At 40.3% G+C, this 24,121-nt stretch overlaps 1 protein-coding gene across 5 annotated transcripts in view; it reads right to left on the reverse strand.

Moving 5' to 3' along the window:
- Positions 1 to 1,402: 1,402 nt before the first annotated feature.
- Positions 1,403 to 24,121, reverse strand: part of LOC149147116 (ribonuclease MRP protein subunit POP4-like) — a 97,687-nt gene continuing 74,968 nt past the window's right edge. For all 5 annotated transcript variants that reach the window (XM_089440735.1, XM_089440736.1, XM_089440739.1 and 2 more), the window contains exon 7: positions 1,403 to 1,688. In XM_089440735.1, the coding sequence (XP_089296861.1) occupies positions 1,582 to 1,688 (107 nt within the window). In that variant the 3' untranslated portion in view covers positions 1,403 to 1,581. The remainder of the gene's footprint in view (positions 1,689 to 24,121) is intronic.

The raw sequence follows: 24,121 nt of genomic DNA on the forward strand, positions 1-24,121 counted from the left end.
ATGATGATTATATCGATGAATTGAACCTTTCCTTAGAGATGTATATAGAGAACATCTGGATAGTCATTATGAATACCTCCCTAGCTAAGAGGGAGTGTTGAAATTTGTAGCTATGGTTAATCTTCATAATGTTCATTTGTACTTGTAAAAGATGAAATGTAAAGTATATTTGTAAAAGAAAATTATATGAAGCATGTTCTTCATGCTTGCAAGAAAAAGGAAATTATTTATTTGATTGCTCTTTAAGAAGGGGGAAAATAAAAATAAAAAAATTGTATTTTGCCTCCAAAAAGACAGAGTCTGCCCTCCCAGGATCAAGTTGGCGTGCCCAAAAGACACGTCTTTTCGCATGGACGAAAAAACTATAAGTAGAGCCTATTCATTCTCCAAAAGACATAAGTCAAATGACTTGATCTGAGGTAGAATTGTGAGATTTCTAAGGGAGAGGGTTGAAACCCTGAGGCAAATTTCTAAGGTAGAGGGCCGAGACCCTGAGGCAAATTTGTAAGGTAGAGGGCCAAAACCTTGACGCATATTTCTAAGGTAGATGGTTGAAACCTTGAGGCATATCCCTGAGGTAAAGGGCCAAGACCCTGTGGTATATGTCAGAGAAAAGGGGCCGAGAATCCTGTGGTTGATTCCTTGTGGAACGAGGCTGATTTCAGTGTCATAGTACGAATTTTGTAGCAGACTTGGAGGACGTTTTGTGGCCTTGTTGCAGAGCTTCTATGGACAGAATTGTGGAAGGCTCATTTGGTCTTTGGTGGATGATCGTCTTGCTGGTTAGTTGACTTTGATGTATCTCTTGTTGCATTGATTCTCTAAGGAAAAGGTTGGCTGGGTTTTTCTTATTGTGGGTTTTTCCAAAGTAATTTCTTGTGTTCTTGTTTGACTGTCCATTTATGTTCCTACTGTCTTTTTGTGTAATTATTGAATGATGTAACATTAACAAGAATGTGAAAAGATCAAAAATAATTATCAGTTTCCAAGACACCTTTAAAAACCAACCATTTATTCTTATATAAGTGATTAGCCCAAGAGCACCAAAGAAAAACATTGTGCCTTATTGCTCTTGGTTTGATTTATGTTGGGTATTTATTTCTCTAACACGCTTGTTGTGACATTCATTCCTATCTAAGGTCGTGCCTCGCCTAATTTCTCTAATGTTATTTATCTCAGTATTCACTGCAGAATTTTGATCGGCTTTGCATGTGTTCGACTCTAGTCATAACACTTGTGAAGCTCCACGAATCCAGCGACATAGACATCCTAAAGCAATTCTTGTGTACGACAATCTAGAAAACTTGCTCACAAAATAAATAAATCGCAATCCCCACAACCATAAACACGCATGCTAAGAGTGGCATCATCACAATCAATCCACATTGGAGAGAAAAAAACATATGATAAGTCTTCCTTTAAATTCACATAAAAATAACACTATAATCTTACAAAATTTTATCTGCATGATGCCAAGCGTTTCGGTGGATTAAAAAATTAATCAATATATGTTTCTTCCTGAATTTGATTGTGTCCTTGATTTCCTTGATGATGTTGAAAAGGTGAGTAGAGACTTCAGAATCAAGAATCGGGTTGATTAAGCTTGCGGGAGGGCAGCTTGTCCCCATAAAGTGTAACTCGCCAAAATTCAAACTGGAAGATAAACACGGATCCTTTTTTTGGCACCACTGCACAGAGACAGAGATGAATAAGCCAGTAATAATCAACTAGAGCTGCAACACTGATCCATATATGATAAAACTTCTTTATATAATCCTAATGTGCCAAATTACGTGCTATAGTCACAACCTTCAAAAAGAGAGCTCAACAACCAAATTTATTTCAAGAAAGCTCATTCTACCAAAATACAGCCTAGCAATTGGTTGTTAACGAAAATGTGAAGATATTACACCTTTAACAAAACCACTCAACTTGGAAAAAATAGCAAACACTAAGCAGGGCATCCTTGGTCTGTCGTCCTCTGGAAAATAACGTATATAAAACAAACTTTACTATGAGAATTATAACTTCAAATTACACATGTAGGTTTCCATTTGTTAGTCAATAGTAGTTTGTTGATTTATTGGTGAAAGAAATTGTCTGAGCTAAAGGGATGACTGCGATATGAGGGGCATTGAGCGTTTTCAATCTCTCTCTCTCATGTTATATCTAACGTTATGAATGAATCACATTTATATATTTGGTGGAATTATCAAATGCACACCATAACCTTTCAATATAAGTGTCATCATTTGTTTAATAAGATGTTTTCTTAGTACTTTTATGGTGAGCATTCACCAACTTTCAAGAGGTCAAGAAGATCATAAGATAGAGAGAATAAAAATGAGAAATTGAGTTTTGTAGCTATATAGAACTCAAAGTGAAATATCCTTTCACAAGAGGAATTGCCTGTTCAAGAAGTTCAGTCCACAAAACAAGGACAACATTCCAAGAGGATTATTAAGCCTGCATATCAAGTTTGACTAAATTGGCCTTAAACATACCTAGTAATATAGTAAAAGAATAAAGAATGTGACATTAGCCATAATTACAAATACATAATAATACATATGAATGGGTGGTGGCCACATGTATGTATAGGTTATAGCAATAATTCCAACAACAATCCATCATTAATACTACGTTTATGATGTCCAATTACTCGAAAGAGGAAAACAATTTTGTCAAGGTTTGATAGATATTTATAATTCTTGACGATAAGTTTGAGATCATTGAATCATATGATCATATAGATAGTGAAAGCAATCATTCAATTTTGGATTTTTAAGCTACCATGACAAAGATGAAGGTAAGGATCCATGGTTTTTACAGATTGCAACTTGAAAATGTAGTATAACAATACATCTGTGTTGAATTTTCTAAGTTTATCCATTAGAAAATTAATCTGTATTCTGCTGGTTTATTTCTTCTACTTGTTTAAATTCGAACAAGTTATTTAAAACATTTTAAATACTGAAATAAACACAATAGAGTGACAACATCGACAGATCATCAACTGAAAGAAAACAAGCACACAAGTGACCCCATTATTGTTGAACAAATGTCCCCGGAAAAACCCAATGCGGGAAAACTGGTGCAGCTATTATGAGAGTTATATTATTATGCAGTCTTTTTTAGTACAATTGGGTGCCTAACTGGCTCACCCAACAGAGAAAAATATGCGGTTGCAATACCTCTATATCTGGAAACAGGTATTCAGAAAACTATCCCACGAAACCCTCTCTGGCACAACTGAAGCTCAACGCTAGCCCTTCTGGCCTCTGCGTCAACCTCTCTCTGACCTGTGTCAGCCCCAGGACCCTCTGCGTCAACCCTCTGAGGCACTGCGCAGCCTCTGGGACCCTTTGCGTCACTCCAGCAGTCTCTGCGTGGATGTGTTATGTAAAAATTTAGTTAATTTTAGGTTTATTATTTAATTTAGGTTTAGTTAGGCGAAAGGGCACGATCATAAGATCATGCCCTTTCCTAAAGGGTGTCCATGGCAGTATTTAAGCCAGGAAACCCCATTGTAATCAGACATCATCTGTCTATTCATTTATTAATAAAGTATTTTTATATATATTTCTGTTATCCCGAAGTTTTTACACTTCATCTGGTATCAGAGCGAGTTCGCTCCTCGGACTCTATTGATCTGCTGCCGTCACTTTCGTTTTTCTGCCACGGGTTCCTTCACTCACACAACACCACTACCGCCAGGCTACGTATCCACCATTTCTCATCATCGCTTGTTATATCACTAATACATAACCTTTCGTGGCCGGGTATATCATTAATAAATAACCTTTGTTTCGGCTTTCAACGGGTTTGGGCATGAACAAGTTTCACTAGACGTAGTCGATCAATTAAAACGTTGTTTCATTCAGTTCTCATTCTTTCACTGGCCGTTACCTTACACTGCCGTCACCCTCCAGCCATCCACAGAGCTCGACCTTGTGCAAGACCACCATTGATCCAGTCCGTTGATCACTGTGCTGCTCCCACTCCGCTGTTCTGCCGTCTCAGTGCCTCCCATCCGACAGCATTCCCCACCACGTGAGACGTCCCTGCATAGGTTCTTGTCAAGTTCCGAAGCTACCTGCGTCTGCGGTGATAATTGCGGGTTCTATTACAGTGGGTATCACCGTAAAATCGAGGTGTGATCTGCCACGGTTGCTGCCAATCAACACGACGGTTGACTCTTCAGCGGCCTGACGTTTCAATTAAACAGCGTTCCGTATATATAGTTATAACATATAAATAGCTGTAATTAAATAGCGTTTGGATTAAATAGTGGTAACAATACATATATGGTATGTATATATATAATATAAATATATATATAAAAGTTATATAACAATAACTTTAATTTAATCATAAATTATATATATATAATTATATTTTATATATAACATTTATATACCGTTAATTTATATATAACATATATATAATTATATTTTATATATAAACATTCATATATAATTATATTTTATGTTATATGTAAAATACATAATTTAGTTATAAGTTTTATATATATAGAAAAAGTTAATTTAATTAATTAAAATTATTTTAATTAATTAAAAAGTTATATATATATATATATATATATATTAATTTAATTAATTAAATTTATTTTAATTAATTAAAAGTTATATGTATAAAATTTATTTTAGATAATTAAAAATTATTTTAGCTAAAAAAAAAAAAATAGAGGGAGGAAAAATATTTTAGCTGGCAAATAAATACACGCCCCCGCAAACCCGCTCAATGTCGACAATGACAATGGCGGATTTCCAAAAAAGGTTGTTGGATGTAGAGCAAAAGATAAATAACAACCACGACGAGGTCAGTAAAAGATTAAATGAAGTCGAGAGCAAGCTGGGGGAGCAAGCGGACAAAATCAAAAATCTTGAAGATACGACAAATCGAATAGAGATAAAAATGGAAAGTCAACATGTCCAAACAGAAGTAAACTTCAAAGAGGTCTTAACAATGCTAAAAGTTCTGTGTAAAAGGTCGAATTGTACGCCCGAACAACTACTGAAAGAAGGTGAAGAGAATCAAGAACACGTCTCGTCGGATTCAACTAAGTCCACAGACTCTCATGACAAGGTTGAATCCCCAAAAAAATCAGCGACACCCCACCAAGAAGCAAGTAACACAGTCCTTACAAACAAGCAACTCTGGGATAACTTTACCAATCAACACCCTTTTTTCGCTCAACCAGTGGCAACATACCAGCGAAGGGCAAAGGTCGAGATGCCTAAATTCGATGGGAACGAAAAAAACAATGTTGCATGGATAAATAAAGCAGAAGAATACTTTGAGATATATGACATCACTGACGATGACGAAAAGCTCAGACATGCATCCATGAAAATGGAGGGAGAAGCATATAACTGGTATATGTGGTGGAAAAAGACAACACACGTCATTAGCTGGAAGAGATTTAAAGATGCATTCTTCAAAAGATTCCAAGGTGTAAAGGAAGAAGAGTTCTTTTCAAAACTCATCAAATTACGACAAAAAGGAAGTGTGGACGAATACACTCAAGAATGGGAGACCCTAGTAACACGAGTACCTGGGTTATCAGAATCTCGTCTAATTCAGTCATACATCTCAGGACTTAAAACCCATTTACAAGCAGAACTTGAGATGCATGATATTACATCTATAGAAGAAGCAAGACGAAAAGCAAAAACAGCCGAAAAGAAATCCAAACCAATATTTTGATCAACAGCGGAAAAAGCTTATGCAAGACGAAGGATACCCCAGTATGTGGACTCAAATAATACAAGATATGTTCCACCACATCGTCGTGAAGATGAAAAATCTAATTTGGAAATGCAAAGGATAAAAGAGGGTAAATGTAAACGCTGTGGTGAGAAGTGGGACCCCAAACATAGATGTGCTAAAGGAAAAGAACTAAAGAACCTATATAATTGTGAAGCAACCAATGATTCAAACAGTGAAGATTATGACGTAGAAGACACAGAAGACGCCCCAGAATTCTCACCAGAACTAGATGATGGAAGTATTCCACAAGTATCATTATCAGCTATGACAGGTATATCACAACCTCAGACTTTAAAGTTAAAAGGACACATAAAGAAGAACAACGTAGTGGTTCTCGTAGACTCTGGAAGTACACACAATTTTTTAGATACAACTGTGGCAAAGAGACTCAATATATTTTCATTCCCCTTACCAAACATGAAAGTGATGATAGCTAACGGTAAAAAGATTGAAAAGGTGGGAAAATGCCATAAGGTTAAATTGCAGATTCAAGACTTCAGTTTAGAGTCTCCGTTTTTCACAGTACCGTTAGGAGGAGTAGATGTAGTCTTAGGTATCCAATGGCTACGAACTTTAGGTACTTATGCCGCCAACCATCAAGTACAATTTATAAAATTCAAATGGGGAGGTCAGAAGTACAAACTACATGGATTCCAAGCACCAGAAAATCATGTTGTATCATCATCTCAGATGATGAAGCTGAGTCGAAGAAGAGCACCTGCCTATGCAATACAATGTCACCAATTAGAAATGTTATCTGCAAATATGACCAGAGAAGAATCACCAGAGATTCAAGACCTACCTATGAAGATCCCGCCTAATACAGAAATTGAGCGTAGAACAGAAGTTAAAACAGAGTCAAACCCCATCAACATCAAGCCATACCGATATCCACATCTCCAAAAAGCGGGAATTGAGAGATTAATTCAAGATCTTTTAAAGTGTGTGACTTTGATCATCTTGGAGTATCTGATCAAGTGGAAAGACTTACCCGAAGAAGATGCTTTCTGGGAGAATGAATCATTCTTCAACAACATCCGTCGTTACATATGCTTTGAGGACAAAGCATTCTTTCGAGAGGAAGGCAATGTTATGTAAAAATTTAGTTAATTTCAGGTTTATTATTTAATTTAGGTTTAGTTAGGCGAAAGGGCACGATCATAAGATCATGCCCTTTCCTAAAGGGTGTCCATGGCAGTATTTAAGCCAGGAAACCCCATTGTAATCAGACATCACCTATCTATTCATTTATTAATAAAGTATTTTTATATATATTTCTGTTATCCCGAAGTTTTTACACTTCAAGATGACACAGTCCCTCTGGCCTTTGTGATGTCTCTGCTGGGCTCTGCGTAGCCTGGACCGGTGTTGCTCTCGCTCTCTCTGCTTCTGCGCTGGTCTCTTAGTACTAACTCTGTCTCATACTCACTGCTGATCACTAATTCAACTTTGCTTAGCAACCCCGCTCTAGCAAATGAATCACTGATCACTCTGGGGTATTATCCAACTGATCCTCAAGCCTCTTCTTATACTTTTCTCGTTGGTCCTTCAACCGTCGAGATTAAATCTCTAATCAACGGATAAGATTAGATTTGGCAGGATCCATGACTTTTCGAACCTTCTAACCCAGTTTTATATTAATAATTTAATAACCATTAATATTTTATTTTTCCTAAGTTTAGACTTAGGAACTCCATTAAAAATATTGATTATTTTAAAATCTCCCAAACTGGGTACAATTTGTCCAAACCATTTTTGGGTCTTGGAGATCTCATATGCTTTAGCCTCTCCACCAATTTTCATGGCTAAAGCACATCCAATACTACCCCAAATCAACACTATCTCTTAACGAGGACTGTGCTCTAGTAATACTCCACACTGAGCATCACTCTGATTGTCTGGCATCGGTCCCTGTGTTGATGCTAGGCCTCCCCGCCCAACATCCATTGCACTGTTGCATCCTATACTGTTGCCCATGGGCCTGCCACTGCCACTGTTGTAGCTGTACAACAGCTCCCTCTACATCTGTGTTGCTGCTAGTCCATCTTCCCAACATTGCATCCCCTCTCATCATGTTGCATCGTGCTACTGCATACTGCTATTGCATTGCAACTCAGTTACTGAGAAGTAAGTAACTGATCCACCCAACTTCTGACATCCCTGTCAGGCTAGAAACTATTAGAATATTTCTATTTAGTATTTAATGCTCAGTCTTTTTAGCTGTTGCTATTTTTTCTTTTAGCAGTTTCTTAGATGAAACTGTTTGTTCTCATATTCTACATAGAAACCTGATGTTTCTATTATTGTAAATATCTCTGTATTATCATTGCGCTGTTGGCTCATTTTGTAATTAATTCATTCAACATTCTTTTATGGTATCAGAGCAAGGTTAAGAGATTTCTTGAACAGTTATTCTCTCTGCATCTTAATCTCTTGAGTCCTTTCTAAGGTCGAGCCCTCTGTAAGCCAGGCAGCCTTCACTGAGTCTTAGCCTCGGCTTTGCTCGCTGTGATAAAAGCTTACAGTCGTCCATCTCGATACAGAAATGGATTCTTCTCCTGCATGATCATTTTTCTAAGGAATTAACTTTGTGGCGGTGACCGTTTCGTGGGAGCGGGATTTTTTTTATTTTTTTTTTCGGCTGGCCAGTTTGCTTGGAATCGTGAATTGAATCCGGTTATTTTCTTCTTCGCTTGGCGGCTACTCGAACTCAACACGTATCCACGGACATTTACGTGGACTACTTTTCTTCGGCAAAGGAGACCCAGGTGTTTTTTCTCTCATTCAAATCTCATTTGTTTTTTTTGAAAATCGGAGTCGTGTAATTATTCTGGATTGGTGATCGAGCTGGTTTGAAAATACGCTCTGCGGGCAACAATCTATTTGTTTTTGAATCCCTGTCACCTCATCGTGGTTCTCGTAATTAAAGACCAATAATTAACCAGCAGCGTTAGATGCCCGAACCCGTGGATATTTGAAGGGTTATATTTCAAACCCGTGGATATCGCCCCGGCACTGTTGCTCTTCGTGAAATTCGAAAATACCAGAAAAGTGCTGAGCTTCTTATCCGAAAGCTGCCTTTCCAGAGATTGGTTCGAGAAATTGCGCATCTGCGTTTCCAGAGTCATGCCGTTTTAAGCTTTGCAGGAGGCCGCTGAGGTTTATCGTGTGGGTCTATTCGAAGATACACCTCGGACCTGTGCCGCGGAACGTAGCTGAGACGTGAAGCCTTGACGGCTCACGTATTTGTTTTATCATCACGTATTTGACGGCTCACTTTTGATTAATTCTACGTATTTGTTTCATCATCAACAGTTCTGTTTGCCGGCTGTGTTTTCCCAATCAGCGGATTTTTTCATTGTGATCATACAACTCAGACTTGAAATCGCCTGTTGTAGCTCGGATTGGTGTAGCTCCACGGACCTGAGCATACCTGTGACACCTGTTTATAGCTCGGACATTGCAGCAGTATACACTTGTGGTAGACTTGCATTCTCAGACCTGTGGGAGACTGTATTCTCAGACCTGTGCTTATCTTAGGACAAAACTCAGATCTGGACAGAGAAAGGAACCTCAAACTTTACCTTATGATTTGGAACTGTCACATTTATTAAAGCTCTGTCCTGTGTTATTTGCCTAACTAAAAGAAGGGGACAGCTACAGCAGTATTGCTATTGTTTTAGAGATATTTTTGCTGGACTTCTGTATTTTCTTTGGGAAAATGGCCACGCTCACCAATCTGATGTTAGAAGGAAATCAACGCTTTAATGGCAGCAACTATAACATTTGGAAACAAAGAATGTTGACCATTTTTGAATACAGGCGTCTTGATCAGCTCATTTTGGGCAAAGAGCTTCGTCCCGGTACAGCTGGGACCGATCAAGATAAATTTGATGATCGAAATCGAGAGGCTGTTATGCTTCTCAAGCTCTCTGTCGCTGATGATCAGTTACCACAAATTCCTTCTGGCAAGACAGCGACCGAAATCTGGCAACAGTTGAAAGAACTGCATGAGACATCTGACAAAAGCAGAGCTTTTTTTCTCAAAAATCAGTTGTTCTCCATCATGATGGACGAACATATGTCTTTACAGGAACACCTCAATAAAATTAAAGACATTCGAGATCAGCTCGAAGCCATTGGTCGGACCATGGAGGAAGAAGATATGGTAGTCATTACTTTGAAAAGTCTACCGAAATCTTATGAACATTTCATAGAAACACTCAACATTACCACCACAAATGTTGATCTGAAGTTTCCAGATTTATGTACCAAACTTCTGCAGCAGGATCGGTGGAAACAGCAGTTTGGTAGTAGTGCTTCATCAGTGTCCTCGGAAAATGCATTCTCTGCAAAATATCAGTCCTTTCAGCAGAAAGGCCCCTCTCAGCCTTTTGACCCTGCTAGGAAGAAAAGTGTGCAGTGTAATTACTGTCACAGGTTCGGTCACATGAAGAAAGATTGCCGACAGAGGATTGCTTCTGAACAGAGGAAACAGGGAGGGCCACATCAGACAGCAAATGTTGCAGAACATTCCGAGCAGACAGAGTCTGCCTTTTACGCCTTTATGGCTAAAAGGTCTTCAGATCCTGTTCCTTCCTCTGCATGGTACATTGATTCTGGCGCATCACGTCATTTCTCTCACAGGCGTGACTGGTTTATTGACTTCTCACCTTTCAGTGATTCCGTGGTATTTGGCGGAGGTGAAAAGTACACAGTAGCTGGCAGAGGTACAGTTCAAATTCAGTCTGGTGGGCGCACACTTATATTTCTGAATGTATACTATGTTCCTGGTATGGAAACTAATCTGCTATCTGTCAGCCAGATTATGAGGAATTCTCCTCAACTTGATGTAGTGTTCAGTTCCCACAAGTGCTCCATTATTGACAGAGAGACTAGTTTAACAGTTGCTGTTGGCCTAGAGGACCATGGTCTATACAGGCTACTTGACACCGGTGACTCTCCAGAAGTGGCTCTAACAGCACGTATCTCTCCTATCAGCACTCTATGGCATCAGCGATATGGGCATCTCAATATGCAGTATCTCTCTCAGCTCTCTCGGGAGGGACTTGTGTCTGGATTACCTGATATTCAGACTCAGCAGTTGGGGGTATGCAGCGCCTGTCAAGCGGGAAAGCAACATCGGTCTTCATTCAAAAATGGAGAATCTTGGCGCGCATCTAAGGTACTTCAGTTACTTCATGCTGATATTTGCGGTCCTATGAATACAGCTTCTATCACTGCTTGCAAATATTTTTTACTTATTGTAGATGACTTCAGTAGAAAGATGTGGGTGTATTTTTTAAAAAATAAATCTGATGCTCTTAGTACTTTTCAGAAGTTTAAAATCTTAGTTGAAAAAGAATATGGTTGTAATATCATGACCCTTAGGACCGACAATGGGGGGGAATTTTGTTCCTCAGCGTTTGCCAACTTCTGTGATATTCATGGCATCAAACGTCAATTAACCACACCTTACACTCCCCAGCAGAACAGTGTTGTCGAGCGTCGCAACCGCACGGTTGTTGAAATGGCTCGTTCCATGTTACAACACAGGAGTGTTCCAAACAAATTCTGGGCTGAAGCAATATTTACTGTTGTTTACCTTCTTAACCGATCACCTACTCAGGCTGTTAAAGGGAAGACTCCTGAAGAAGTTTGGTCTGGTCGTAAGCCTAAGATCAGTCACCTCAAAGTATTTGGCTCAGTTGCATATGTTTGGATTCCATCTGCTAAGCGCTCTAAGTTGGATTCCAAAAGCCAGAAACTCATGATGACAGGTTACAGTGATCATCACAAGGCCTATAGGCTGATAGATATAGCCACTGGTCGTCTTAGCTTCGGTCGAGATGTAGTATTTGATGAAGACAGAAGATTCTTTCAGTCTTCTTCTGAGCAGCGTTCTGAGGATCAGCCTCACAGTGTTCTTCTTCCGGTCGGTCCACCTGATGGGAGGGATGATGTAGCATCAGTGTTTGATAGTACTCTATCTGAGCTTCCTCCAGAAGCTAACCCTCCCCTTGCTGCCCCTATTGCTCTTGAGACTTCTCCACCTCCTCCTGATATTGGTTCCTCTACTCCTGATATTGGTTCTTCTTCTCTTCGGCCTAAATGGTGGGCTAAAACCATTGGTGATCTCCGGGATGATGAGCTCCTTGAAGGTAGAACTTCTAGACATAAGAACAGACAACAGTCTACAGTCAATTTTGCTCTTATGGCTAACCTACACAGTATTTTTGAGCCTCAAACCTATTCAGAGGCTAAGGGTACATCTGAGTGGGAACAGGCTATGGAAGCCGAATTCCAGAGTCTTCAGAAGAATCACACCTGGACACTTTCTGATCTTCCTGCCGAAAAAAAGCCCATAGGCTGCAAATGGGTGTATAAAGTGAAATACAAAGCTGATGGAACCATAGACAAGTATAAAGCTCGTCTTGTGGCTCGAGGGTTCTCACAGAAGGAAGGCATCGATTATGAGGAGACTTTTGCTCCTACAGCCAAGATGAGTACCATAAGGCTTGTCCTTGCCCTAGCAGCTCAGTTCAATTGGAAAGTTCATCAGATGGATGTAAAGAGTGCTTTCCTAAATGGTGATCTCCAAGAAGAAGTCTACATGACGCAGCCTCCAGGATTCAAGGTTGCTGGTCAAGAACAGAAAGTGTGTCGGTTAGCTAAAGCAATCTATGGATTGAAACAAGCTCCTCGAGCTTGGTACATGAAAATTGATCAGTACCTGACAGATCAGGGTTTTCAGCGGAGCCCATCTGATGCAAACCTATATATCAAGCATACTGGTGATGATATCTTGTTTGTGGTTGTCTATGTGGATGACCTTATCATTACTGGCAGCTCTGCACATTTGATCCATGGGATCAAACAAGATCTATGCAGAACTTTTGAGATGACAGACTTGGGACTTCTTCATTACTGTCTGGGGGTTGAAGTTTGGCAGACTGAAAATCAGATCTTTCTCTCTCAGTCCAAGTATGCCAAAAATCTTGTGGAAAGGTTCAGAATGCAGGATTGCAAACCGGCCACGACTCCTATGGAACCAGGGCTCAAACTTTCAGCTCAGTCACCCTCTCCCCTTGTGGATGAAACTTTATTCAGGCAATTAGTGGGCAGTGTTATCTATCTCACTGCTACCAGACCTAACATCAGTTTTGCAGTAAGCTACATTTCCCGCTTTATGTCAGCTCCTAAAGCTGATCATTGGATAGCAGCAAAGCGGGTGCTACGATATGTGCGTGGTACTTCTGATTATGGCCTCTTATATACTCGCAGTTCCAATCCTATTCTCAGTGGCTACACTGACTCTGACTGGGCCGGTTCGGTTGATGACCGTAAATCTACAGCTGGGTATGTATTTAGTCTAGGATCTGGTGCTGTTACTTGGACTAGTAAGAAGCAACAGGCAGTGGCCCTCTCCTCAACAGAAGCAGAGTATCGGGGAGCAGTTAAGGCATCCTGTGAGGCAGTTTGTCTTCGACGTATGCTTGCAGATATGCATGTTTTCCAGACAGGGCCTACTTCTTTGTTTTGTGATAATCAGGGAGTGCTCAAACTTGCCAAGAATCCAGTCTTTCATGAACGAACAAAGCATGTGGAAACTCATTGCCACTACATTCGCCAGCTGGTTGAAGACGGCTCAGTTCAGTTGCAATATGTTCCCACAACAGAGCAGCCCGCCGACATTTTCACCAAGCCTCTTGGTCCTGATAAATTTGTAAAATTTCGAGGGTCTATTGGTGTTGTAAATAGATTGAGCATTAAGGGAGGGTATTAGAATATTTCTATTTAGTATTTAATGCTCAGTCTTTTTAGCTGTTGCTATTTTTTCTTTTAGCAGTTTCTTAGATGAAACTGTTTGTTCTCATATTCTACATAGAAACCTGATGTTTCTATTATTGTAAATATCTCTGTATTATCATTGAGTTGTTGGCTCATTTTGTAATTAATTCATTCAACACTCCCGATGTTGAAGCTCCCTCTGTCGCTAACAAATGCTCCCTCTACTGACCTCTGCGCTGCTACAACAACTCCCTGCATCTCGCACCGTTGCACACCTCTCTGTGCCATCCTGCACTGGTGCAACACTCCCGTGCCTCTTGCATTGTTGTAGCCTGCTAGCCTCGCGCTGCCCGGGACTCCTGCATTGTAGCACTCTCCGTTGCTTCATCCGCATCCGTCTCTACCTACATCTGCTAGTCCTGCTACTCTTCTTCGGGGCTCCCGTAGCAAGGTATAATCCAAGAGGTTGGGTACCTCAAGGATCCTGCCCCTCATCGCATGTAGTCCTCCTGACTACAACTCGATGTCTCCCAACTTCTTCTCAAGCGGCACATGAACACTCATGGCACCATCGTCACCTCCTCGACTTCTTTCTCCGTCCTCGCTGGCACTGCCTTCGAGTCAAAAGCCTCTCCCGTACTCTTCTTTCTCGGACACTAGTTCGCATAGTGACCCAGTTCCCCACAATGGAAGCACTTGACCTTGGAGAGGTCCTTCTTCTTCCTCTTCTCTTGCTTTCCCGCAGATGCTAGAGCCGCATCCTATTCCTCTTCCTTCTTGAACCTAACCCCTTTGCTGCTACTCCCTGCCTTGGTCAATTGTCTGATCTCTTCTTGACGAAGAGCCACCCACAGTGCTTCCAATCCGGAAGAATTGTCCTGCCCAGTATGCTCTAGACAAATATCTCCCAATCCTCAGACACTGCATTAAGTGCGGTCCTTACCATCAACTCCTGATCCGACGTGGCCCCTATGGAAATCAGTTGGTCACGGATCTCCTTCAACCGACCAAGGAAGACATCTATCTGCTCTCCCTTCTGCATCTGGTATGACCTTAGTTGATTCTCCAGGGGCATTTTCTTCTACACGGAAGTATGCTGGTACAATGTCTTCAAAGTGTCCCACATCTCCTTTGTTGTTTCCTTCTCGGAAATATGTGGGACCACATGATCCTTGACCCCATTAAGGATGATACACTTTGCCTTAGCCATTGCCTCCTCGTACCTTTCATTAGCTACCGCGTCAACTGGGATAGCCATCACTCTCAAGGCGAAGCCCTTGATACAATGTCTGTCTAGAATGGACAAGATCCTGACCTTCCAAACCACAAAGTTGGATGCTCCGTCCAGCCAGTACTGATCTCTAAGCCCATTCACGGCCATCTCGCTGCTCTTATGTCGACTCCTCTAAGTCTCTCTACTTCCAACTTGGAAGTTCTCAGTTCGACTCCTGCTAAGTCTCTCTACTTCTCGTCTGGAAGTTCTCGGTTCGACTCCTGCTGAGTCTCTCTACTTCCCGTCTGAAAGTTCTCGGTTCGACTCCTCCAAGTCTCTCTACTTTCTGTCTAGAAGTTCTCTTTTGGGGTCCCTTTGAGACACCATTTCCCTCCTGGAAATCCTTCTGCCAACTGTCAAGTTGCTCCTCTCCGATCGTCTGTGCAACTGCAACACTGATCCGGATTCCTTGGCTAGAAATCCACCTCGACAGCAACTCCCTCTACCTTGGTCTTGCCCTATTAGGTATTGTTCTAACCACAGTACCCCACCAGCTTCGCTCCTGCAAACTGCCCACAGCTTCCTTCACCCCAACAACTGAAGGATTGAGCCTCTTGGCTCTGCGCAATCCCGGCACCGGCAAAGCAGCTCCCTCAGCCAACTGCGTCAGCCCTCCTGGCCTCTGCGTGAGCCTCTCTCTACCCTCCTCAGCCTCTGCATTGGCCTCTCTCTAGCCCAGACTGATGACGCAGTCCCTCTGCGTCAACCCTTCCTCTGTCGCTTTTGCAAGGATCAACTACTATCACTCGAGACAGCTAATTCTGCTACAAATGCTCTGCTCAGTTGATGCCTTCAGCTCTCCTGTGATCTGCAACCACGCTCTGATACCATGTTGAATTTTCTAAGTCTATCCATTAGAAAATTAATCTGTATTCTGCTGGTTTATTTCTTCTACTTGTTTAAATTCGAACAAGTTATTTAAAACATTTAAATACCGAAATAAACACAATACAGTCACAACATCTACAGATCATCAACTGAAAGAAAACAAGCACACAAGTGACACCGTTACTTTTGGACAAATGTCCCCGGAAAAACCCAATGCGGTAAAACCGGTGCAGCTATTCTGACGGTTATATTATTATGCAGTCTTTTTTAGTACAACTGGGTGCCTAACCGGCTCACCCGACAGAGAAAAATACACGGCAGCAATACCTCTATATCCGGAAACAGGTATTCAGAAAACCTGTCCCATGAAACCCTCTCCGGCACAATTGAAGCTTAGCGTTGGCCCTTCTGGCCTCTGCGTCAGCCCCAGGACCCTCTGCATCAGCCCTCTAAGGCATTGCGCAGCCTCTAGGACCCTCTGCGTCACTCCAGCAACCTCTGCGTGGATGACGCAGTCCCTCTGGCCTCTGTGTTGTCTCTGCTGGGCTCTGCGTAGCCTGGACTCGCTGTTGCTCTCGCTCTCTGCTTCTGCACTGGTCTCTTAGTATTGTCTCTGCCTCTTTGCCTCGTACTCATTTCCCCTTGTTGTTGATCACTAATTCAACTTTGCTTAGCAACCCCGCTCTAGCAAAATGAATCACTGATCACTCTGGTGTATTCTCCAACTGACCCTCAAGCCTCTTTTTATACTTTTCTCGTTGGTCCTTCAACTGCCGAGATTAAATCTCTAATCAACAACTAAGATTAGATTTGGCTCGATCCATGACTTTTGGAACCTTCTAACCCAATTTTATATTAATATCCATTAAAAATATTAATTATTTTAATCTCTCCCAAACCGGGTACAATCTATCCAAACCATTTCTGGGTCTTGGAGATCTCATGTGCTTTAGCCTCTCCACCAATTTTCATGGCTAGAGCACATCTGATGCTACCCCAAATCAACAATTTGCTCTATAGGTTATCATGCTACTATTAATTTTTAGGGCTAGATTGTTCTATGTTGTAGATAATTGCATTTTCAAAATTTTCAACATTTTTCATATAACATTCACCCCATAACATTATATCATCATTAGCAATTATGTAGAGAGAACAATAAATCAACAATGCAGCAGAACAATAAAAGAACAGTAGAAGAAAAGCATACATGGTAGAGACACCAGGATTTAGGCCAGAGACCACAGCAAAACCCCACAAGAGGAAAACCTAACCAGATTCTTTTTCTATTAAATATTCATCAATTGTTCAGCTAAGATACATAGTACAATAAAAATGAGATACAAAAATCACATCAGGCCTCCTAGGGCCAACTCAGGTCACTTCACAACTTTCTTATTCTCCATTATTTAATATTTACATTATTTACAAATATTCACCCAATCTCAATGATTAGGTGTCAACATTCCCCCCCTTAATCTGAAGGACTGTTGGTGAGTCCAAGCATCGTTCTGAATCTTTCCAACTTTTCTCTTCCAAGAACTTTGGTGAAGATGTCTGCAATCTGTTCATTAGTGGAACAATGGTGTAGATGGATTGTCTTGGCCTCAACATGATGTTGAATCAGATGGTATTTTGTATTGATGTGCTTCGTTCGATCATGGAACTTTTGGTTCTTGGCCAACTTTATTGCAGAGGTGTTGTCAATCATGAGTGGAGTTGAATGCACTTGTTTCACCTACAAATCTTCCAGAATTTTCCTAAGCAACAATTTTTTTGTTGCCTCGGTCGCTGCCACATATTCTGCCTCTGTTGTGGATTCTGCTGGAATTGATTGTTTGCGTGATCTCCAAGAAACAACTCTTGATCCAAGACTCATAGCATAACCTGAAGTACATACCCAGTTTCTTTGTCTCCATCGAAGTCTGAATCAAAGTATCCAATCAAGCTGAAGTCGCCCACCTGTGTATACTTGAGTCCAATGTCTTGGGTTCCCTCAAGTACTTTAGAATTCTTTTTGCAGTAGACCAATGTCCCTCACAAGGCTTTTGCATAAACCTCGAGAGGATTCCAACGGCGAACAAAATGCCCGGTCTGGTAGTAGTGAGGTAGCTGAGACTTCCTACAAGTTGTCTATACTTTGTTGCATCCTCAAATTCTTTTCTTCAATGGATGTGAGCTTTAAGTTCTGTTCCATTGGAGTAGTCAAAGGATTGCATTCAGCCATGCCAAATCTGTTCAACAGATCTCCAATGTACTTCTTTTGAAAGAGGAATATATACTTCAAATGTTGAGTTACTTCAACACCAAGATAGTAGTGAACATAGCCCAAGCCAGTCATTTCAAAACCTTTCCTCAAATCCTTCTTTATGGATGCAATGTAGCTTTCATTGTTCCCTGTCATCAAAAGATCATCTACATATACCACAAGATATACCACTGTTTTGCCAACATTTTTAACAAACAAAGTTGCATCATCAAAATCATAATGTTTGAAGTTGAGTTTCAAAAGATGCTCAGTTAACTTTTCATACCAGGCTTTCAATGCTTGCTTGAGGCCATATAAGGATTTCACAAGCTTACATACTTTATGTTCATGTCCCTTCACAACAAATCCTTCTAGTTGGGACATAAAAACATTTTCTTTCATATCTCCATTCAAGAAAATAGTTTTTACATCCATTTGATGGACTTTCCAATCGTTTTGAGTTGCCAAGGCAAAGAGTGTCCGGATGGTAGCCTATTTTGTTGTGGGGGCAGAAGTCTCCTCATAATTGACCCCTTCCTTCAATACAAAACTTTTTGCCACAACCCTGGCTTTGTGCTTGTCAAGTGAGCCATCAGCTTTATACTTGTTCTTGTAGACTCACTTGCAGCGAATTGGTTTGATTCCCAATGGAGGATCAACCAGCTTCCAAGTGTCATTCTTTATCAAAGCATCATACTCCTTTTGCATCACTTCTTTCCATTCATCATGAGAAACAGCTTCTTTGAAGGAAGCCGGTTTAAAATCTGTAGACAAATTCAGTTCACAATCATAAGAAACATCCATATCAACAGGTGAATCAGAATCGTCTACATCACCTCCATTTTGCCTGGTTGAATTTCTTGTTCCTATCTTTCCAACCTCATCAGGATGAACACTTTCAAGTGTCTTTGTCAACCATTTTGGAGGACCTTTCTGAGATGGCCCAGGCTTCTTAGTTGACTGAGTTGGGACTGAATCAAGATTGAGTCTCCCAATTCTGTCAATCACATCACTCAAAGTATCATCAGTGGTTGGAGCTTCATGTGGGGGAGAGAGTACTTCAGAAGAAGATTCCACAGATTGATCTAGTATAGGAATCCCCCCTTCAAGATGTGGAATATGATTATCAAATTCTTGAAACGATTTTGCATGTCTGAATCTATCCAAGCGATCAAGCTACCGCTCAACAACATTGTCAGCTTTGGAAGATTCAAGAAAGATTACATCTCTAGATACAACAAACTTCTTATTAACTTCATCATATAGACAATGTGCTTTGGAGGTATTTGAATACCCCAAGAAGATACACTTACGACTCCTTGCACCAAGTTTGTTTCTTTGTTCCTTTGGTATCAAGGCATAACAAGTGGAACCAAAGACCCTGAGATGCTTTACCAAAGGAATGTGTCCATACCACATTTCATAAGGAGTCTTGTTTCTAATAGCATTAGATGGAAATCTATTCTTTACATACACAACACATAGAATTGCATCAGCCCAAAACATCAATTTTACATTCTTGAAAAACATCATGGAACGTACCATATTTAAGATTGTCATGTTCATTCTTTCAGCTACTTCGTTCTGTTGGGGATTATAAGGCACAGTTGTTTGATGTTTGATCCCATGTTGGCGAAGATAGTTTTCAAATTCATTTGAAGTGTATTCTTTTCCATTATCGATGCGAATAGAGCCAATATGTGATTGTGCATCATTTTCAATCCATGTATGAAAGTTCTTGAATATTTGAAAAGCATCAAATTTGTTCTTCAATAAATAAACCCAACACATTCTGGTGTAGTCATCAATAAATGTCATCATATATTTATTTCCATTTGCAAAAGGAACAAGCATTGGACTGCATAAATATGAATGAATGAGTTCAAGTTTTCTATGTGCTCTAGAATGTGAATCATGAAACACTGTTTGCTATGCTTTCCTAGAATACAAGCATCACATTGCTTAAGTTTCCTAGGAATTGTAGGCAAACCAGCAACACCATTTTTCTTCAACAAGCGAATATTGTCATAGTTGAAGTGTCCAAATCTAGCATGCCATAAAAGACTTGATGGAAATGTACCTTCATCATAATGAGAACTGAATGAGAAATTTTGTGCACAAGTAGAGGTACCTTGCAGCGTCAGAAGACTTTCTACTTCTATTCCTGTCATGACAAGTGAGTGATTCGATGCTTTTTGGACCTCAACCTTGCCATCAAACATATGAATGGAGTGTCATTGTTGGCAAATGTGGACCAAGGACATCAAGTTTCTCCTCAGTTGTGGGAGATATAAAACATCATGTAAAAGAAAGTCTGGAAGACCAGGGAATTTGAACCTGATTGTGCCAAGCCTTGATGGCTTGAGTTTTGATTTGTCTACAAACTATATTGCTCCATCAACATTTTCAGTAAATTCTTCAAAAAAATCTCTTCTAAAAGTCATGTGGCAAGTTGCTCTTAAATCAAGCAACCAATCATTTTTCCAAGAAACAAGTGAAGCATTAAACAAGTGTTCAGTTACTCCAATATTACAATGTGCCACAACATAGTGAGCGGATTCAGTTGCTTTACCTTTCTCTTTGTCATTGGTTTTACCATTGGCTTGATTTCATTTCTGCCCAATTCTGTACCAAGGCAACTTACATGTAGATGTTGTTGAAGAATCAAGGGCAATTAGGTGTAGTGTGATTCTTCTTGACTTGATAACAATTTGTGAAGTCTTTTTACAATTTGTCTTGTTAGCTTAATCTTCTTCTTATTATTAATGTGTGTGTGTGTACTTCATCAAACTGTTACCAAAAACATAAGAACAAGAACACAAGATGTTGGCTCTCTGCCAGGGCCAAAACCTCTCTTCTCTTGAGAGGAAAACTCTTCGGTAAATTTCTCTTATTGAAGCTTCTTATTGATCAATGCCAAACCCTAGACCCCTGACCAAAGTATCCTCCAACCACAAGGCAAGTCCTTCATCCTTTTTGCACTTTGTCTTTCTCCTTCCGGCACTTCGTCCTCCTTCTTCCGGCACTTAGTTCTTCTTTCAATTGTTGATAGATCTTGTTGCACTTGCTCTAGAAGAGACACTTATCCCTGATCTTTGATGAGACCCTTTCACATGGGATGATGTCTTCCTTTTCTTCACCAACCAACAAACTTGTATGACTGTAATGGGAGGGTTGTTATCACTGCAGAGACAACCTCCTTCTCTTAGCACAAGTGACTGTAATAGCCTTTAGGACAATCCTATCAACTTCGCTTTTCTTCCTTGTTTCGTCGCTTGAGTGGGAGGCCTTCTAGACCTATGTTTCTAGCCCAAATGATTAGATATGTTGACTATGAGTTGTTGTTGTTATGACCGCAGGAAGACCCTTCCTTTCTCACACGTGTGGCTGTGTTTCACCCTAGAAACAATCCTTTACCCTCGGTGATGATTCTCCTTATTCGTTGCACTAGAGGCTCCTTAAACTTGCGTTTTCTTCTCTCCTTTTCGGTTTTCTACCTTCGTTGATTTCAGAGGTAAGTGAGCTTGACAATGGAGGAGTGGACAGCCTCTATATATAGAGGGACATCTCCCTCCTTTAAGCCGACTTGAAGACTGCAAGCCGACTTGCTCTATTTATTTTGGATTGCTTCTTTTAATGGTGCCATTGCATGGAGGAGACTTGACTTTGCTTAGAGGTATATTCTTTGACTCTAATACATAAGTATACATAGTGTAACATATCCTTAAGGTCTTCAACATTTCTTTTGACTCTTTGACTCACCTATAGCACTTTAACATGTGCTAGACCTATTTCAATGAGCAAGAAACTCATTGACAAATATTATAAAAATAATATTTCTTTTCCTGAATAAATACAAATATCAAAAGTACATTTATGAAGACCGAACCTAGTTACATTTCCTTCAACACTCCATCTTAACTAGGGAGGTATTCATACAACATTACAAGGTGTTTGGCTATTTTTCAATCATGAAAAATTCACATAAGAGAAACTAGATTGGCAATCCACCTGTTATAGCATCATAGTAGCCAACATTGTTTCCACAGCAAGACCTTGACTAACAATGCTATCTCTCAATAGATCAAAGCACAATGTTGCCGAGACCAATGACTTATAGACACCTTAGTCATTGTCTCTCAAGGTACATACCCACTCGAGTGTTCACTGAGTATGACCTAGGACTATTCTTATCTTGGGTTCCCAGCCCTCAAAGAATATCGGTCCTCTTGTCTTGGATGCCCTACACATCCTCAAAGAGTATTGGATGCCAGATGATTACCCAATCCTCCCATTCTTTCTTCCCAAGTGAAGACAAGAATGTTGTGTCTATCTCTTCCTCTAAATTGAGGAAGGCATGCCTAAGTATCCTTTGACAAGGTACTTGTCCAAATTCATTTGTAATTGGGAACTTGTTATAACTCCCTCTTAGCTAGGGACTTGTCCATTCATCAGCAACTTCTTCTTTGTGGGTCCTCCAGCTGCTTGATCTCCTTCTTTCCTTCGATGTCATGAAGTCTTTATTAGAACTTCTTCTTGGTAAGGCACCATCCATCGACCACTTTCCTTCCTGGTTTGTCATGTCACTGCTTCCTTCGTGGAAAGTGGACTTCTTGACATATATCATGTTCTCTTGTCATCTAGGTACTCCTTTGTCATCTTGTTTATGTTGCGGACTACTCTTCACATGGACGCTTCGTTGTACTTGCTTGTTCCCATGCTTTGATCTTGTAGCCCTTCATGACTTCATCCTGATATTGCTTCAACCTTAAATGGTGCTTTTGTTGGATGGCTTCTTCATCATAACATCTTTGTAGAGTAGAATCAGTTATCTGCACCTTTCATATCTCCAAGGCCTTCACAGGTGTCAAGGGTCCTTTGATCTTTTCCTTCCTTTGTTAGAGCTGTCCTGCCTTCTTTCGAGAGATGTCTTCAATGAATATTTGTCAAATAGTGATTCTTTGTGACCATGGTGTTCTTCTCATGCTTGATCTCTTTCTTCATTTGCTTCTTCATGGATAGATTGATCAACCACCTTCTACTCCTTGTGGGAGCACTTCTTCATTGCTTGCTTCTTGGACTAGTCAACGTTTCTTCTTGCTTCTTAGTCAGCAATCTTATACTCCTTATGTGAGTATTTCCTTTTGTTGACCTTCATTGCATTGTAGTACATGCCTTTGAGCATGTCATTGGTGAAAGAGATTCTTTCATACTTGATCATGTCATAGAACTATTCCCATGACTCAATAATATACATATGATGACATGACTTAACTTTGATGCATACATACCTCATCTTGATTCTCCTTTGATCATCTTAGCTTCATTTGGTTGTCCTTGGTGTGGCCCTTCTTGCTTCATCTTAGCTTGCCTGCATATCATCCTTTTCTTGAATCCCATGAATGGGACTCCCAATGAGACATCTTCTTTTGTTTATGAATCTCCTTTTGGAGATTCCATCTGATGGAATTTTCAGTGTTGGGTCCACATCGGTTTCTTGGTACAATAGGAAGCAAATATCTGTGGTGCTCAGCTCGGCAGAAGCAGAATACATGGTTGCAAGTCAAGCAACATGTGAGGCGATTTGGATAAGAAATATACTTGTGGCACTGTTTGGTCAAATGATGGATCCAACTGCAATCTATTGTGATAATCACAGTTGCATTAAGCTCTCTGAGAATCTGGTATTTCACGATCAATCCAAGCATATAGATATCTGGTATCACCATTTACGTGACTGTGTGCAGAGTCGAATAATGTTGTTACAAAACATTCCAACAGAGGAACAAGATGTTGACATTTTGACCAATGTTGCACGAAGCAGGAGCAAAGCGGAAGCGTTTTTTGGAAGCGGGGACGCCGAAGCGTCATTTTCCAAAAATCTAGGAAGCGAAGCGTCCGCGGAAGCGTCTGCTATATATATATATATATTTTATATTTTTTTGCATTTATACTCAAAACAAACATCCCAAATACCAAATTAATTGTAGAAGACATGAAAACATGCATATTTTTGCATAAATCAAGATAGATATAACATCCATTGTACATTAATGATCTAGAATCTAGATTCTTCTCCTCTTGTCTAGCCTTTGCCTCTACCTCGATTGTCTAGGGATATTAGTCAACATTGCCCAATTTTGATCAAACTACCTAATTCAAGACTTAAAATATGGTAGAAAAAGCTT

This window comes from Pinus tabuliformis, chromosome 9 (genome assembly GCF_031772625.1).
Source record: "Pinus tabuliformis cultivar Carrire ecotype Pingquan chromosome 9, CPIR1, whole genome shotgun sequence".
NCBI lineage: Eukaryota > Viridiplantae > Streptophyta > Pinopsida > Pinales > Pinaceae > Pinus > Pinus tabuliformis.